General features: G+C 42.3%; 1 protein-coding gene across 7 annotated transcripts in view; it reads right to left on the bottom strand.

The window, feature by feature from the left end:
* Positions 1-14,495: 14,495 nt before the first annotated feature.
* Positions 14,496-18,711, bottom strand: part of LOC106607874 (CD2-associated protein) — a 108,878-nt gene continuing 104,662 nt past the window's right edge. For all 7 annotated transcript variants that reach the window (XM_014205331.2, XM_014205330.2, XM_014205329.2 and 4 more), the window contains 2 exons: positions 18,544-18,607; positions 14,496-17,024 (listed from right to left, as the gene is read on the bottom strand). In XM_014205331.2, coding sequence (XP_014060806.1) covers positions 16,983-17,024; positions 18,544-18,607 — 106 coding nt within the window. In that variant the 3' untranslated portion in view covers positions 14,496-16,982. The remainder of the gene's footprint in view (positions 17,025-18,543; positions 18,608-18,711) is intronic.

Consider the following 18,711-nt stretch of genomic DNA (forward strand, 5'->3'; position numbering starts at 1 on the left):
TAAAGAAGAAAAATCTAAACGGAACATGCAACAATTTCAAAGATTTTACAGAGTTACAGTTCAAGTAAGGAAATGAGCCAATTAATATAAATGAATTAGGCCCAAATCTATGGATTTCACATCTGTTGGTCACAGATGCCTTTAAAAAAAATTGGGGCGTGGATCAGAAAATCAGTCAGTATATGGTTTGAACACCAATTGCCTGATGCAGCGCAACACATCTCCTTCGAATAGAGTTGATCAGGCTGTTGATTGTGGACTGTGGAATGTTGTCCCACTCCTCTTCAATGGCTGTGCGAAGTTGCTAGATATTGCCAGGAACTGGAACATGCTGTCGTACATGTCGATCCAGAGCATCCTAAACATGCTCAAAGGGTGACATGTCTGGTGAGTATACAGGCCATGGAAGAACTGGGACATTTTCAGCTTCCAGAAATGGTGTACAGATCCTTGCAACATGGGGCCGTGTATGATCATAATGAAACATGAGGTGATGCAGGCGGATGAATGGCACGACAATGGACCTCAAGATCTCACATTTACATTACATTTACGTCATTTAGCAAACGCTCTTATCCAGAGCGACTTACAAATTAGTGCATTCACCTTATGATATCCAGTGGAACAACCACTTTACAATAGTACATCTATATCCTTTTTTTGGGGGGGGGGGGGGTAGAAGGATTACTTCATCCTATCCCAGGTATTCCTTAAAGAGGTGGGGTTTCAGGTGTCTCTGGAAGGTGGTGATTGACTCTGCTGTCCTGGCGTCGTGAGGGAGCTTGTCATGGTATCTCTGTGCATTCAAATTGCCATCGATAAAATGCAATTGTGTTCATTGTCCGTAGCTTATGCCTGCCCATAGCACAACCCCACCATGGGACACTCTGTTCACAATGTTAACATCAGCAAACCGCTTGTCCACACGACGCCAAACACGTGGTATGCAGATGTGAGACCGTTTGGACGTACTGCCAAACTCTCTAAAACAGTGGAGGTGGTCTCAGACGATCCCGCAGGTGAAGAAGACGGATGTGGACTTCCTGGGCTGGCATGGTTACACGTGGTCTGTGGTTGTGAGGCCGGTTGGACGTACTGCCACATTTTCTAAAATGACGTTGGTAGCAGTTTATGGTAGAGAAATTAAGATTCAATTCTCTGGCAACAGCTCTGGTGGACATTCCTGCAGCACACATGCCAATTGCACGCTCCCTCAAAACCTGAGACATCTTTGGCATTGTGTTGTGTGACAAAACGTCACATTTTAGAGTGGCCTTTTATTGTCCCCAGCACAAGGTGCACCTGTGTAATGATAATTCTGTTTAATCAGCTTCTTGATTGCCACACCTGTCAGGTGGATGGATTATCTTGCCAAATGCTCACTAATAGGGATGTAAACATGTTTGTGCACAACATTTTAGAGAAATAAGCTTTTTCTGTGCATATGGAATATTTCTGGGATCTTTTATTTCAGGTCATGAAACATGGGACCAACACTTTACATGTTGCGTTTATATTTTTGTTCAGTATAGTTATGCTCAGCTTGCTCCAAAGACAGTGTCACATTTAATCTATAAACCCATTACACTCTCCCAACTTCAAAGGTAGAACATTTCTTTGTGTGTAAAACCAGTTAGTCCTTTTATTTCAGCTCGTGTTCTGTGTATGTCTAAATCCAAACAGTTTTTCCCAGCAGGCTACAAAGAGAGGCACATCATATGTTTAAGAGGGGGCACTTTGCCTGTTTGCATATTAAACCTCATTTTCAGTGGATTGACATTGAATCATCTTTAAAAAATAAGATACTCAAAATAAGCCATACAGAGTTGGCTGCAAATTCAATTTCCTCCTCCAGAAAAGGCAGATTAAATATTACAGCAAATAATATGGCTAAACTCCAAAGTACTGGTAGAGAAAAACAATTTTCTTGGAAAAAGATGTACAAGAAGGAATGTAAAATATTACACAAAAAAACGAACAGTGTATGGAGGTGTCTGCTCAATACAAAATTATACCCAACTCATCGTGGCTCTGCCACAAAATTGGAAGATGTAATTATTTAAAGAAATTAAAGAATGTCTGTCATCCATAAAACAAAAATAATAATCAAACTGATATATAAAACAATAAACACATCAATCTGTTCATTTCAATTCAAGCCAGTACATAAAATACTTGGATCAAAAATAATGCTGAATATATGGGGCATTGAACAGCCAGAAGGAAAGAGAATGATTAGATCATCTTTTCTGGTACTTACCATCGGTGGCTCATTTTGGAGTCAGCTCCAGGAATGTTTAAGTCATAATACTACGGTTCAGATGGACCTGCAAACTATTGTTAGGATATTAAAAATAAAAAAAACATGATCAGTCAATGGGAAATATCATTATACTCTTGGGTAAAGTATTTTTTTTAGGGCAATATCCGTAGAAATGTAACAAATAGGGAGGTTCATGACTAATGTAAAATCACAGTAAAATGGAGGGATTTACTGTATTGAAAAAGCAAATAGCGAAATAGTTTTATACTTGGAAACGTGTTAATCTGTGGACATCGGATGGTTGGAGTTAAGATCAAAATGAATGGGAGATTGGCAGCTGTGTATGAAAATCCAGCACTTGCAGAAACAGTCAATTAGGAATGCATGTATGATTAGTTAACTACATGTACTGTATATGTAAAAGAAAATAGCTGTAAGTAGCAGGAGAAGACGTATTAAGGTCCGTTAGTTTACTCCAATCAGGGGAGGGGCGGTGGGGTTAAATAATATACAGTGCCTTTGGAAAGTATTCAGACCCCTTGACTTTTTCCACATTTTGTTAGGTTACAGCCTTATTCTAAAATTGATTAAATTGTTCCCCCCCCCCTCATCAATCTACACACAATACCCCATAATGACAAAGCAAAAACAGGATTTTAGAAATTGTTGCTAATTTATAAAAATAAAGAAAAGCACCTTTGGCAGCGATTACAGCCTTAAGACTTTTTGGGTATGACGCTTCAAGCTCGGCACACCTGTATTTGGGAGTTTCTCCTATTCTTCTCTGCAGATCCTCTCAAGCTATGTCAGGTTAGATGGAGATCGTTGAGGCACAGCTATTTTCAGGTCTCCCAGAGATGTTCGATCGGGTTCAAGTCCGGACTCTGGCTGGGCCACTCAAGGACATTCAGAGACTTGTCCCGAAGCCACTCCTGCGCTGTCTTGGCTGTGTGCTTAGGTTCGTTGTCCTGTTGGAAGGTGAACCTCCGCCTCAGTCGGAGGTGCTGAGCACTCTGGAGCAGATTTTCATGAAAGATCTCTGTACTTTGCTCCTTTGATCTTTCCCTTGATTCTGACCAGTCTCCCAGTCCCTGCCGCTAAAAAAACATCCCCCAAGCATGATGCTGCCACAACCGTGACTCACCGTAGGGATGGTGCCAGTGTAACAGTGTAGGTTCCGTCCCTCTCTTCGCCCCAACCTGGGCTTGAACCAGGGACCCTTGCACACATCAACAACTGACACCCACGAAGCATCGTTACCCATCGCGCCACAAAAGCCGCGGCCCTTGCAACGCAAGGGGAACAACCACTTCAGGTCTCAGAGCGAGTGACGTCACTGATTGAAACGCTATTAGCGCGCACCACCGCTAACTAACTAGCCATTTCACATTGGTTACACCAGGTTTCCTCTAGAAGCTTGGCATTCAAGCGTCACTTCTTCTGGCAAACTCCAAGCGGGCTGTCATGTGCCTTTTACTGAGGAGTGGCTTCCGTCTGGACAGTCTACCATAAAGGCCTGATTGGTGGAGTGATGCAGAGATGGTTGACATTTTGGAAGGTTGTCCCATCTCCACAGAGGAACTCTGGAGCTCTGTCAAAGTGACCTTCGGATTCTTGGTCACCTCCCTGACCAAGGCCCTTCTCCCCCGATTGTGCAGTTGGCCGGATGGCCAGCGCTAGGAAGAGTCTTGGTGGTTCCAAACTTCTTCCATGAATGATGGAGGCCACTGTGCTCTCGGGGACCTTCAATGCTGCAGACATTTCTTCGTACTCTTCCCGAGATCTGCGCCTCGACACAATCCTTTCTCGGCGCTCTACACTCAATTCCTTTGACCTCATGGCTTGGTTTTTGCTCTGTCACACACTGTCAACTGTGGGACCTTATATAGACAGGTGTGTCTTTCCAAATCATGTCCATTCAATTGAATTTACCACAGGTGGACTCCAATCAAGTTGTTGAAACATCTCAAGGATGATCAATGGAAACAGGATGCACCTGAGCTCAATTTTGAGTCAAATATCAAAGGGTCTGAATACTTACCTTATTTACGTATGTGTTTTTTATTTTTAATACATTTGCCCCAAAATCTAAAAACCTGTTTTCACTTTGTCATTATGGGGTATGTTTTTATTTTATTTAATCAATTTTAAAATAAGGCTGTAAAAAGTCAAGGGGTCTGAATACTTTCCTGAAGGCACTGTATATATGTGTGTCTAATATATATATATATATTAGACACACATATATACATATATATACATATATATAGACACACATATATAAGGAAAGAAATACCACAAATGAACTTAACAAGTCACACTTGTTAATTGAAGAGCATGCCAAGAGCGTGCAAAGCTGTCATCAAGGCAGCTACTTTGAGGAATCTTAAATATAACATATTTTGATTTGTTTAACACTTCTTGGGGTTACTACATGGTTCCATATGTGTTCTTTCATACTTTTTGTCTTCACTATTATTCTACAATGTAGAAAATAGTATAAATAAAGAAAAACCCTTGAATGAGTAGGTGTCCAAACTTTTGACTTGTACTGTGTGTGATTCTATATATATATTCTATATATATATATAAAATCACGCACAGTACAAGTCAAAAGTTTGGACACCTACTATATATATATATATATATATATATATATATATATATATATATATATATATATACTGCTCAAAAAAATAAAGGGAACACTTAAACAACACATCCTAGATCTGAATGAAAGAAATAATCTTATTAAATACTTTTTTCTTTACATAGTTGAATGTGCTGACAACAAAATCACACAAAAATAATCAATGGAAATCCAATTTATCAACCCATGGAGGTCGGGATTTGGAGTCACACTCAAAAATAAAGTGGAAAACCACACTACAGGCTGATCCAACTTTGATGTAATGTCCTTAAAACAAGTCAAAATGAGGCACAGTAGTGTGTGTGGCCTCCACGTGCCTGTATTACATTTACATTACATTTAAGTCATTTAGCAGACGCTCTTATCCAGAGCGACTTACAAATTGGTGCATTCACCTTATGATATCCAGTGGAACAACCACTTTACAATAGTGCATCTAAATCTTTTAAGGGGGGGGGTAGAAGGATTACTTTATCCTATCCTAGGTATTCCTTAAAGAGGTGGGGTTTCAGGTGTCTCCGGAAGGTGGTGATTGACTCCGCTGTCCTGGCGTCGTGAGGGAGCTTGTTCCACCATTGGGGTGCCAGAGCAGCGAACAGTTTTGACTGGGCTGAGCGGGAACTGTGCTTCCTCAGAGGTTGGGGGGCCAGCAGGCCAGAGGTGGATGAACGCAGTGCCCTTGTTTGGGTGTAGGGCCTGATCAGAGCCTGAAGGTATGGAGGTGCCGTTCCCTTCACAGCTCCGTAGGCAATCACCATGGTCTTGTAGCGGATGCGAGCTTCAACTGGAAGCCAGTGGAGAGAGCGGAGGAGCGGGGTGACGTGAGAGAACTTGGGAAGGTTGAACACCAGACGGGCTGCGGCGTTCTGGATGAGTTGTAGGGGTTTAATGGCACTTTGCAGGGAGCCCAGCCAACAGCGAGTTGCAGTAATCCAGACGGGAGATGACAAGTGCCTGGATTAGGACCTGCGCCGCTTCCTGTGTGAGGCAGGGTCGTACTCTGCAAATGTTGTAGAGCATGAACCTACAGGATCGGGTCACCGCCTTGATGTTAGTGGAGAACGACAGGGTGTTGTCCAGGATCACGCCAAGGTTCTTAGCACTCTGGGAGGAGGACACAAGGGAGTTGTCAACCGTGATGGCGAGATCATGGAACGGGCAGTCCTTCCCGGGAGGAAGAGCAGCTCCGTCTTGCCGAGGTTCAGCTTGAGCTGGTGATCCGTCATCCACACTGATATGTCTGACAGACATGCAGAGATGCGATTCGCCGCCTGGTTATCAGAAGGGGGAAAGGAGAAGGTTAATTGTGTGTCGTCTGCATAGCAATGATAGGAGAGACCATGTGAGGATATGACAGAGCCAAGTGACTTGGTGTATAGCGAGAATAGGAGAGGGCCTAGAACAGAGCCCTGGGGGACACCAGTGGTGAGAGCGCATGGTGCGGAGACAGATTCTCGCCACGCCACCTGGTAGGAGCGACCTGTCAGGTAGGACGCAATCCAAGCGTGGGCCGTGCCGGAGATGCCCAACTCGGAGAGGGTGGAGAGGAGGATCTGATGGTTCACAGTATCAAAGGCAGCAGATATGTCTAGAAGGATGAGAGCAGAGGAGAGAGAGTTAGCTTTAGCAGTGCGGAGAGCCTCCGTGACACAGAGAAGAGCAGTCTCAGTTGAATGCCCAGTCTTGAAACCTGACTGATTAGGATCAAGAAGGTAATTCTGAGAGAGATAGCAGGAGAGCTGGCCAAGGACGGCACGTTCAAGAGTTTTGGAGAGAAAAGAAAGAAGGGATACTGGTCTGTAGTTGTTGACATCGGAGGGATCGAGTGTAGGTTTTTTTTCAGAAGGGGGTGCAACTCTCGCTCTCTTGAAGACGGAAGGGACGTAGCCAGCGGTCAAGGATGAGTTGATGAGCGAGGTGAGGAAGGGGAGAAGGTCTCCGGAAATGGTCTGGAGATGAGAGGAGGGGATAGGGTCAAGTGGGCAGGTTGTTGGGCGGCCGGCCGTCACAAGACACGAGATTTCATCTGGAGAGAGAGGGGAGAAAGAGGTCAAAGCACAGGGTAGGGCAGTGTGAGCAGGACCAGCGGTGTCGTTTGACTTAGCAAACAAGGATCGGATATCGTCAACCTTCTTTTCAAAATGGTTGACGAAGTCATCCGCAGAGAGGGAGGAGGGGGGGGAGGAGAATTCAGGAGGGAGGAGAAGGTAGCAAAGAGCTTCCTAGGGTTAGAGGCAGATGCTTGGAATTTAGAGTGGTAGAAAGTGGCTTTAGCAGCAGAGACAGAAGAGGAGAATGTAGAGAGGAGGGAGTGAAAGGATGCCAGGTCCGCAGGGAGGCGAGTTTTCCTCCATTTCCACTCGGCTGCCCGGAGCCCTGTTCTGTGAGCTCGTAGTGAGTCGTCGAGCCACGGAGCTGGAGGGGAGGACCGAGCCGGCCTGGAGGATAGGGGACAGAGAAAATCAAAGGATGCAGAAAGGGAGGAGAGGAGGGTTGAGGAGGCAGAATCAGGAGATAGGTTGGAGAAGGTTTGAGCAGAGGGAAGAGATGATAGGATGGAAGAGGAGAGAGTAGCGGGAGAGAGAGAGCGAAGGTTGGGACGGCGCAATACCATCCGAGTAGGGGCAGAGTGAGAAGTGTTGGATGAGAGCAAGAGGGAAAAGGATACAAGGTAGTGGTCGGAGATTTGGAGGGGAGTTGCAATGAGATTAGTGGAAGAACAGCATCTAGTAAAGATGAGGTCAAGCGTATTGCCTGCCTTGTGAGTAGGGGGGGAAGGTGAGAGGGTGAGGTCAAAAGAGGAGAGGAGTGGAAAGAAGGAGGCAGAGAGGAATGAGTCAAAGGTAGACGTGGGGAGGTTAAAGTCACCCAGAACTGTGAGAGGTGAGCCATCCTCAGGAAAGGAACTTATCAAGGCGTCAAGCTCATTGATGAACTCTCCAAGGGAACCTGGAGGGCGATAAATGATAAGGATGTTAAGCTTGAAAGGGCTGGCAACTGTGACAGCATGGAATTCAAATGAGGAGATAGACAGATGGGTCAGGGGAGAAAGAGAGAATGTCCATTTGGGAGAGATGAGGATTCCAGTGCCACCACCCCGCTGGCTCGATGCTCTAGGGGTATGCGAGAACACGTGGGCAGACGAAGAGAGAGCAGTAGGAGTAGCAGTGTTATCTGTGGTAATCCATGTTTCCGTCAGCGCCAGGAAGTCTAGGGACTGGAGGGTAGCATAGGCTGAGATGAACTCAGCCTTGTTGGCTGCAGACCGGCAGTTCCAGAGGCTGCCGGAGACCTGTATGACCTCCCTACAACGCCTGGGCATGCTCCTGATGAGGTGGCGGATGGTCTCCTGAGGGATCTCCTCCCAGACCTGGACTAAAGCATCCGCCAACTCCTGGACGGTCTGTGGTGCAACGTGGCGTTGGTGGATGGAGTGAGACATGATGTCCCAGATGTGCTCAATTGGATTCAGGTCTGGGGAACGGGCGGGCCAGTCCATAGCATCAATGCCTTCCTCTTGCAGGAACTGCTGACACACTCCAGCCACATGAGGTCTAGCATTGTCTTGCATTAGGAGGAACCCAGGGCCAACCGCACCAGCATATGGTCTCACAAGGGGTCTGATGATCTCATCTCGGTACCTAATAGCAGTCAGGCTACCTCTGGCAAGCACATGGAGGGCTGTGCGGCCCCCCAAAGAAATGCCACCCCACACCATGACTGACCCACCGCCAAACCGGTCATGCTGGAGGATGTTGCAGGCAGCAGAACGTTCTCCACGGCGTCTCCAGACTCTGTCACATCTGTCACGTGCTCAGTGTGAACCTGCTTTCATCTGTGAAGAGCACAGGGCGCCAGTGGCTAATTTGCCAATCTTGGTGTTCTCTGGCAAATGCCAAACGTCCTGCACGGTGTTGGGCTGTAAGCACAACCCCCACCTGTGGACGTCGGGCCCTCATACCACCCTCATGGAGTCTGTTTCTGACCGTTTGAGCAGACACATGCACATTTGTGGCCTGCTGGAGGTCATTTTGCAGGGCTCCGGCAGTGCTTCTCCTGCTCCTCCTTGCACAAAGGCGGAGGTAGCGGTCCTGCTGCTGGGTTGTTGCCCTCCTACGGCCTCCTCCACGTCTCCTGATGTACTGGCCTGTCTCCTGGTAGCGCCTCCATGCTCTGGACACTACGCTGACAGACACAGCAAACCTTCTTGCCACAGCTCGCATCGATGTGCCATCCTGGATGAGCTGCACTACCTGAGCCACTTGTGTGGGTTGTAGACTCCGTCTCATGCTACCACTAGAGTGAAAGCACCGCCAGCATTCAAAAGTGACCAAAACATCAGCCAGGAAGCATAGGAACTGAGAAGTGGTCTGTAGTCCCCACGTGCAGAACCACTCCTTTATTGGGGGTGTCTTGCTAATTGCCTATAATTTCCACCTGTTTTCTATTCCATTTGCACAACAGCATGTGAAATGTATTGTCAATCAGTGTTGCTTCCTAAGTGGACAGTTTGATTTCACAGAAGTGTGATTGACTTGGAGTTACATTGTGTTGTTTAAGTGTTCCCTTTATTTTTTTGAGCAGTATATATATATACATATATATATACATATATATACATATATACATATACATATATACATATATATATACATATATACATATACATATATACATATATATATATACATATATATATATACACACACACACACATACACATACACACACATATACATACACACACATATTTGACTGTGTTACAAAATGGGATTAAAATGTATTTGTAATTTTTTGTCAACAATCTACACAATATAATCTGTAATGTCAAAGTGGAAGAAAATTATTTGTTTTTAAGATGAATAAAAATGTAATAACTAAAATATAGTTATTGCAGAAGTATTCAACTCCCTGAGTCAATTCAAGTTAGAAACACATTTGGCATCGATTATGGCTGTGAGTCTTCTTGGGTAAATCTATAAGAGCTTTACACACCTGGATTATGCAATATTTGCCCATTATTCTTTTCAAAATTCTTTAAGCTCTGTCAAGTCTTTCCATAGATTTTCATGCAGATTTAAGTCTGAACTTGGCCACTCAGGAACATTCACTGTATTCTTAGTAAGAAACTCCAGTATAGATTTGGCCTTGTGTCATAGGTTATTGTCCTGCTGCAAGGTGAATGCCTTGCAGCAGTCTCTGGCGTAAAGCAGACTTAACCAGGTTTTCCTACTAGGATTTTGCTTGTGCTTAGCTCCGTTCTGTTTCTTTTTATCCTGAAAAATTCCCCAGTATTTGCCGATCTCAAGCATACCCATACCATTATGCAGCCACCACCATGTTTGAAAATAAAGAGGCAGTTGGATTTGCCACAAACATAAGGCTTTGCATTCAAGCCAAAAAGTGTATTCCTTTGCTGTTTTTTTTCTTCTTCAGTATTACCTTAGTGTCTTGTTGCATACAAAATACATGCTTTGGACTATTTTTATTCTTCTTTTCATTCTGTCATTTAGGTCTTTATTGTGGAGTCATTACAATGTTTGTGCACACCTCAGCTTTCTCCCATCACTGCCATTGAACTCTGTAGCGGTTTTAAAATCACCAATAGCCTCATGGTAACATAAATTTCATTCCTGTCCTGCTGCTCAGTTCGGAAGTATGACTATCTTTGATGTGTCTGGGTGGCTTAATACATCATCCACAGCGTAACTATTAACTTGACCATGCTTAGAGATATTCAATATCTGATTTGTTGATGTTAAGCATCTACCAATAACTCCCCTTCTTTCCGAGGCTTTCGAAAAGCTCCCTGGTCTTTGTAGTTGAATCTGTGCTTGAAATTCAGTACTTGACTGAGGGACGCTTAAAGATGCATGTATGGGGGACAGAGGAAGGGTTAGTCGTTAAAAACGTTATGTCAACCCAGCTATGATTTCACAGCCTGAGTCCATGTAACTTATGTGATTTGCTAAGCCAAATTTTCCTCCTGAACTATTTTAGATCATTTTTATTTCTCTTAAAAAATATATATAATTTCTATACCACTTTGACAGAGTACTTTGTGTAGATTGTTGACTAAAATGACAAATCCATTTTAATACCATTTTGTAACAATAAAATGTGAAGAATTCCAAGGCATACATATTGTACATCACTATAACATCAGGCTACGTCATCATTACAGTTAGACAGAAACATGACATTCTTTGTGAGAGGTAAAAGTAGAATTTCATATTTTCTGTCCGCAAGAACTTGAACAAATGATTAGTGACAAACAATCAAAATATTTAATAACAGAATGTGTAAGGCTTGAAAGGCAATGGTGCTCTCAGCCCTCTGCGAACCCTGTACACCCAAACACTTCCTCAGAAATGGTCAAACGGATGCAAACCAAGTTTACAATAGTTTAAATGAACAGAAAACTCCTCCACAGCTATGCCTGAGGACTCAGTGAACTTCAGTCCTAGCTGAATAAAGAGGAATTCTGTTGATGAACAAAAGCAAAAAAATCCAATCCTGACAGGTAGCAGCATGCAATCATCAAGCAGTGGGGTGGGGCTCAGAGTGAGTGTGTGACCATGTTGCTAAGACCAGTGGAGAGACACGCTTTAATTTGAACCAGTGGGTCTATCAAATGGAACGTCAGCTGATCCACACAGGAACAACACATAACACATGGAAAGCCTGTGGCTCAGCCGTAACATCAAAAATAAACAACTAGAAAGGAGAAAAAAGACAAAACCTGATATGAAGATGTGAGAATCTCATACTTATTCATCATTTTGTTTGTTATTCAACGTAACAAGTGCATTACGTCATGTCACATCTTGCACACTGTCATACACGTATACACTCTTTTTCTCTAAATAAATGCAATCTTCAAAATGTAAGAAATTGTGTAATCCCTGTGTAATCCTGGCTGGCAATTATCATAAAAGCTTCCTCTTCAATACAGCATTAGATACCGGTTACGAAACAGGCTGCTTGCTATGAAATATCAATTACACAGATGGTTCAGGAGGGCAACACTTTTATGGGCACCTTAGAAAATGAATCAAGTCTGTTTAATTAACTAGCATGTAAATCTGTTGAGTGGGGAGGGCAACCAAACAGGGTATTATTGTACTTGATAAAATACTGTACAAATTAAAAAATATCACACACAGTCACTTGTAAATGTCAGTCAATTGCAAATATCTTAGGATGTTAAAATAGTTTGGACTTTTGGCCATGTTTTTCAACATAATGTCTAAGTAATGTATTGGATTATACTGAAATATCAGAGTTTAGTGGGCCATTGACAACCGCACTGTAGCACCACATCTTGATGCTCATGAGCAAAATTACTATGGCAAAACATGGTCAACAAGCTTATTTGAAGCTACTATTACTATGCCCTCTACCACGTCAATTAGGTATTCTCAGACTGTCTAATTAGCTAGTACTATAACCATTCATGCTGTGATCTTTCCTCACGTTTAGCCTGAGTAAATACAGCTCTTTTACAAGATCAATACTAATTAGGCATCACTCACTGAAATTCCATGCACTGAAAACTGTATTTAAACATAATCCTTTACACGTGGTGTCACAATACCAGTCATATTGTGACTCACAGGACAGTGTTGTGTTGGGCTTCCAGTAGGAGGATTTGGGGGTAAAGTGTTACCAAATTAAGGCAGGAGAAAGCTGTTTGCCATGATGCTAGTCAATCCCCTGAACCCGGGTTTTTGTATGGAGGGCTTAAGTGCTCACAGCTGCTATTGTCAAACTGACAAAGATGCGTAAGGCAGTATGACACCCGTCTTTGTCTCTGGGAGACTCACTGTCCCCCTTCTCCTTATGACTGGAGTGCGGCAATTGCTTTCAGAAAAGACAAAGTGGTCAGAGTTCAGACAGTAGATGAGAACAGAGGGCAAAATGGTGTTGTAAATTGCCATTGTGGCATTGCTAGGACATTGGATGTTCTTGCTATTGTGTGACGGTGTCAGTGAAATCGACTGTAGCCTCTGACAGTCACTCTCACTCTGCAGGACAGCAGTGCTCCAAGAATCCACATTGATTAGAAAATGCACATCTGTAAAAATAATTTTCCCGTCATTTAATTGCAGAACTCGGTTTCCAATACATCTCCCCTGTCGGGTGCTACTGTGCATTCAGAAAGTATTTTTTTCCCTCATCAATCTACACACAATATCCAGTAATGAAAAAGCGAAAACAGGTTTTTAGAAATGTTAGCAAATGTATTAAAAATAAACTGAAATACCTTATTTACATAACTATTCAGACCATTTGCAATTTACCACAGGTGGACTCCAACTGGATTGGAGTCCACCTGTGGTAAATTCAATTGATTGGACGTGATTTGGAAAGGCACACACCTGTCTATATAAATTCTCACAGTTGACAGTTCATGGAATTGTCCGTAGAGCTCCGAGACATGATTGTGTCGAGGCACAGATCTGGGGAAGGGTACCAAAAAAGGCACCTAAAGGACTCAGACCATGAGAAACAAGGTTCTCTGGTCTGATGAAACCAACATCGAACTCTTTGGCCTGAATACCAAGCGTCACATCTGGAGCAAACCTGGCACCATCCCTACGGTGAAGCATGGTGGTGGCAGAATCATGCTGTGGGGATGTATTTCAGCGGCAGGGACTGGAAGACTAGTCAGGATCGAGGGAAAGATGAACGGAGCAAAGTACAGAGAGATCCTCAATGAAAACCTGCTCCGGAGCGCTCAGGACCTCAGACTGGAGAAAAGGTTCCCCTTCCAACAGGACAACGACCCTAAGCACACAGCCGAGACAACGCAGGAGTGGCTTCTGGACAAGTCTCTAAATGTCCTTGAGTGGCCCGCCAGAGCCCGGACTTGAACCCGATCGAACATTTCTGGAGAGACCTGAAAATAGCTGTGCAGCAACGCTCCCCCTCCAACCTGACAGAGCTTGAGACGATCCGCAGAGAAGAATGGGAGAAACTCCCCAAATACAGGTGTGCCAAGCTTGTAGCATCATACCCAAGAAGACTCAAGGCTGTAATTGCTGACAAAGGTGCTTCAATAAAGTACTGAGTAAAGGGTCTGAATACTTATGTAAATGTGATCAGTTTTTTATTTTGAATACATTTGCCATTTTCTAAAAACCTGTTTTCGCTTCGTCATAATGGGGTATTGTATGTAGATTGATGAGGGGAAAAAACAATTGAGTCAATCTTAGAATAAGGCTGTAACAAAATGTGGAAAGAAATCAAGGGGTCTGAATACTTTTCGAATGTACTGTATAAAGTCAGCTCTGATTCATCCTATAGACAGGAGAGATACTATATGCTTCCAAGATAGACTCCCTCGCTGTAATAACATGTGGACCTATCAATTCAGCTCTGTGTCAATATTCTCTGCTGCTTCCATTTACTGATGAGTAAATATGTCCTCTGGCTTACCAAGCCATGAAAAGGACTCCCCATGAGGGTGTGGTGTACCTATGTCTAGTGATGAGAGGAAAGACAAGATCGAGCTCAACCAGTGGACAAAATCACATAACACAATAACAAATGATTATAAAATAACCTGGTACTCATGAGTGTAAATAAAGATATTTATTCATTTTGGAAAAAAAATCAAATTTCATGCAACTTCACAGCACATGTAAACAAGATCACTTGAAGATGTTAAATGTGCACATATTTTCTATTTTCTTTGCATTAAATAATGGAATGTACAGTAATTAAGTCAAATAACCGTTACATGGATAGCCTTTTCTTTATATATACATACTGTATATACCTTTGCATGATTATCTCTTTAGTCAACCTCAACTTAGAATGTAGCCATGTGAAACATGGAGGGATGGAAACAAGACATTACAGATTCTTATTGCTTTAGGGATCAGCATGTAATCTTGCCCTTTATTTTAGCTAGAGCAGTCAACAAGGCCAAACACACTTACAAACCTAAAATCCAACCTCAGACACACACAGGCTCTCAGGCTTCCTTCCATGCATACACATGGACACACACCGCCCGTGATCAGGAATGCTTTCTTTTAAGGGATAAGATAAGCCTGAGGATAGTACACAGCTTGGTGTACTCTTGTGAAGGACAACATATAATTTCCTGGATAAGACATTTTGTGAGATCAGTATATATAAAAACTTTGAAATAACGCATATGGAATCATGTAGTAACCAAAAGTATTAAACAAATCAAAATATATTTTAGATTCTTCAAAGTAAAAGCAAGGGGTGACTACTTTGAAGAATCTAAAATATATTTTGATTTGTTTAACACTTTTCTGGTTACTACATGATTCCGTATGTGTCATTTCATAGTTTTGATGTCTTCACTATTATTCTACAATGTAGTAAATAGTAAAAATAAAAGAAAAACCCTGGAATGAGTAGGTGTGTCCAAACTTTTGACTGGTACTATATATTTAAAATGTAAAGCAATTGCTAAAATATAATATGCAGAAGGATGCAGACAGAAGGCCATCCACAGTATTCAGGAGGACCTGGAGTCGAGGCAAACATCCTTCTGATCATCATGGTTAAGTAACACGTTAAGAATCATCAAATTGCTGCATAAACTAGATGCAACCGATGCTTTTTATCAAAGGCGATTTCTTTCATGATTTGTCTGAGCGGTACACAGAATGCATACCATCAAAAACACCTTGTGTGAACTCCTTCCATGAGTTCACCCTGGTCACGCTAATGTGGCGTCCCATCTTTAAGGCTTTCAACTCAAACTCTAGCAGGGTCTCGGAGTCCTCCAATACCATTCGACAGACAGTCACAACAGATGGTTCAATGACAAACAGTGGTGTTGGCGGTGCATAAGTACGGTGTAGAGCTTAACCGTTCTGTATGAAGTAGATCTCTTCCCTAATGCCTTTCTATTCAGCCTCTCACTTACAGTACTGAGAAATGGCAGAGATACTGTGTACTGTCCAGTTAGCCTCCACGCTCCATGTTTGCACTTGGTCAAAGCATAAAGACATGTGACACATTCAGGACAACATGGAAACAGACACACAAAAGGTCACTGCTATACAGGACTTCAGGTCTCATCTGGGAGGATGGAAAGAGATTGCTCACTCTTTAAAGTACACATGGCTTTCCTTTACAGAGAAAGAGTTGGAGAGAGCTGCATATGGTTCATAAAAGAGGGGTCAGCGCATTTGGCGTACAGGAGAACAACAATCAATGAGTAAGCCCCAATTTTTACAGTGGCATGAAATAAAATTGAGTTTTAGCCCGTAAATCACTGGTGCTCTTTTCAAGTATGGCTATTATTGGCTGTATTTGATGGTACTAAATATAGGATCTATATTATTCACCTGTACAATGACTCTAATTGCTCTTTCTGAGAGAACCTTTTCACATAAATTGTACACGAAGAGAAAAACGGCCCTCTATGTGTAAGCACATCGTCAGTAGACTTAAAAAAATATATCATGCAGCAAGCCTAAACCATTTGATAAATGTAAGCTACCAATATTAACACTAAGATTTTTTTAACAGGCACAATAGTGATACCCTGGATAGGAATGTTAGAAAAAAGAAAAGGAAAAAAAAAATCTCCCTAATGCCAAAGCAATGGAGTACAACGCCGCCATAGCAACAGACAAATCACAATATCATTCATTATGATCTAAAGACGCTAACATGGATACTTAAAATGAACTACTTGGAAGTCGTAAAAAATAAGAAAACAATCGCAAAAAAAAAACAACTATCGCTTCATACAGATTCAGTAGTAGTATTGAGAGCAATCCTCACACATTCCCATAGAGAATGCCAGTCCAGCACAGAAGTAAGGCCTCAATCATTTGTGTTGGCAAAACAAAAACTAAAACATAACAAAAAAAACATATACATCTGTATTTAATTACACCTTTATATAACTAGAAAACCTTCATGTGCAAAAATGTAAATCTTACAAATGTGGAATAGGTTGATAACTAAAAGGATTATAGGAATGCCATCGTGCCCCTCCTGAGTCTCTGCCCAGCGGGGTCAGCGACAGACAGATAGGTGACTGATGTTCCAGGCTGATTGGGTCAGACTTCACGTCGACTGAACGGTCTTCTTTAATTTCTCTATCTCCATCTGAAAGGCAGGCAGGAACACACACAGCATGTGTTTTAATACATTTTCTTATGCGAAACCAGCATCAGATGCAATTCTGATAACATCGTAGCTATCAGCCTCACAGGGAAGTATGTATGGGCATCAGCTCTTGAATTTTATAATGGATTATTTCCACTTGTGATGAAAATTAACCCATCCATAGCATAGCAGGGATTTTTCTGTCATTGTAATCATTGGGTGGGCTGTGTAAGTGTTGTTTTGGGTTGCCTAAGTGCAAACAGTGTAATTATTATAAAAAAAATATATGTAATTTCCAGGATGTAAAAAACGCTTTAAGTGTAGAAAAAATAATGGACCTATATCTTTTTTTTTATAATATCATCTTTGAGAACTAACAATAACCAAAATAAAAGCTAGGCAGCCCGGAATAACTTAAAATTCTATGTCTGAGTATAAAAAAAACAGCATTAGCCATGGCAAAATGCATAGAATTGCAGGAAACTAGTTTTAAAACTGCAATGCGTTCTCTTAGCTCCATGGCAGAATATGAAGAATCATAGGAAATTTGCTTTAATACTGCACCATTTTCTCTCAGCTGCATAGCATAATTTGTAGAATTGCAGGATATTCGCTTTAAAACGGCTGCACAGAGCTATGAGCAATGACAGGAATAATAGAGTCCAATCATGAGTCACCACTAGGGTTGCAAAGCGAGAGTATATTACTGGAAACCTTCAAATTTTGCTAGTAAACTAGCACCATTTTGGTAACTTTCAAGGAATATATGGAATGATCACATGACATCTTTTTGGGGTACTTAAGATTATCACAGGTGTCTTTAATCATCTCTGACCCTCTGTGTGGCCTTATCACATGTAAAATATATTAACAATTTTAAAATGTAAAAATAGAATGACAAAGCTGTAAAACATTATCCTAAACAAACTGTGAATACCATTGGTGTTTAGTATGAGGGTTTCAACATGGGTTTCCTTTAAAAAAATGTTCTCACTTATTTGACTGTCAATATATTTTTGTTGTAAATGTTTTGGGGACAGACTGGTGGCAGTTGTGAAAAAATAGTTGGAAGAGTTGCCGAGCTAAATTGGAAGAGTTGCTGAGCTATTTGAAAATAATGCCCCTGTTTTCTCTTGAACCATATGGTCTATACACTCGAACCCCATGGACACTGATATTTAAAAAAAATAAATATATATATATATATATGAATACATGTAAAAGTTATTCAAGTATAAATTACCAAAATGACAGGAGATTCCAGTAACTTTGGTAAATTACCAGTACCTCCCTTCACTGCTCCTGGGGAAAAGGATGGACAAGGTTGTGGTAGGCTGGGTCTCTCCCTGGGTAGTGCCGAGTAGGGCCATAAAGCATCCCACAGTGTGTGTGCGTGTGTACTCGGCGTGGGTGTGTCCAATAGTAATGTCTATTCATACCTCTCACTCTCTACAGCCCATCTCTCACCATCTCACTGTGACAAGCTGTGATGTAAAGATGGACATGGTGATCAATTTACCTGCAGGGCCACTCGTTTCAACTTCTCCTCATCCAGCTCGCTTCTCAGCTCTGCCATCTCTCTCCTGCAAAGCAATGCCAAGACGTTCACATCAGTGCTTGCCTGGCTAGCATCTGCTCAACGATAAGATCACATCACCATCAGCTCTGTCCGACCAGGCTTCACTCA

The sequence above is a fragment of the Salmo salar genome, chromosome ssa06 (assembly GCF_905237065.1).
Source record: "Salmo salar chromosome ssa06, Ssal_v3.1, whole genome shotgun sequence".
Lineage (NCBI taxonomy): Eukaryota > Metazoa > Chordata > Actinopteri > Salmoniformes > Salmonidae > Salmo > Salmo salar.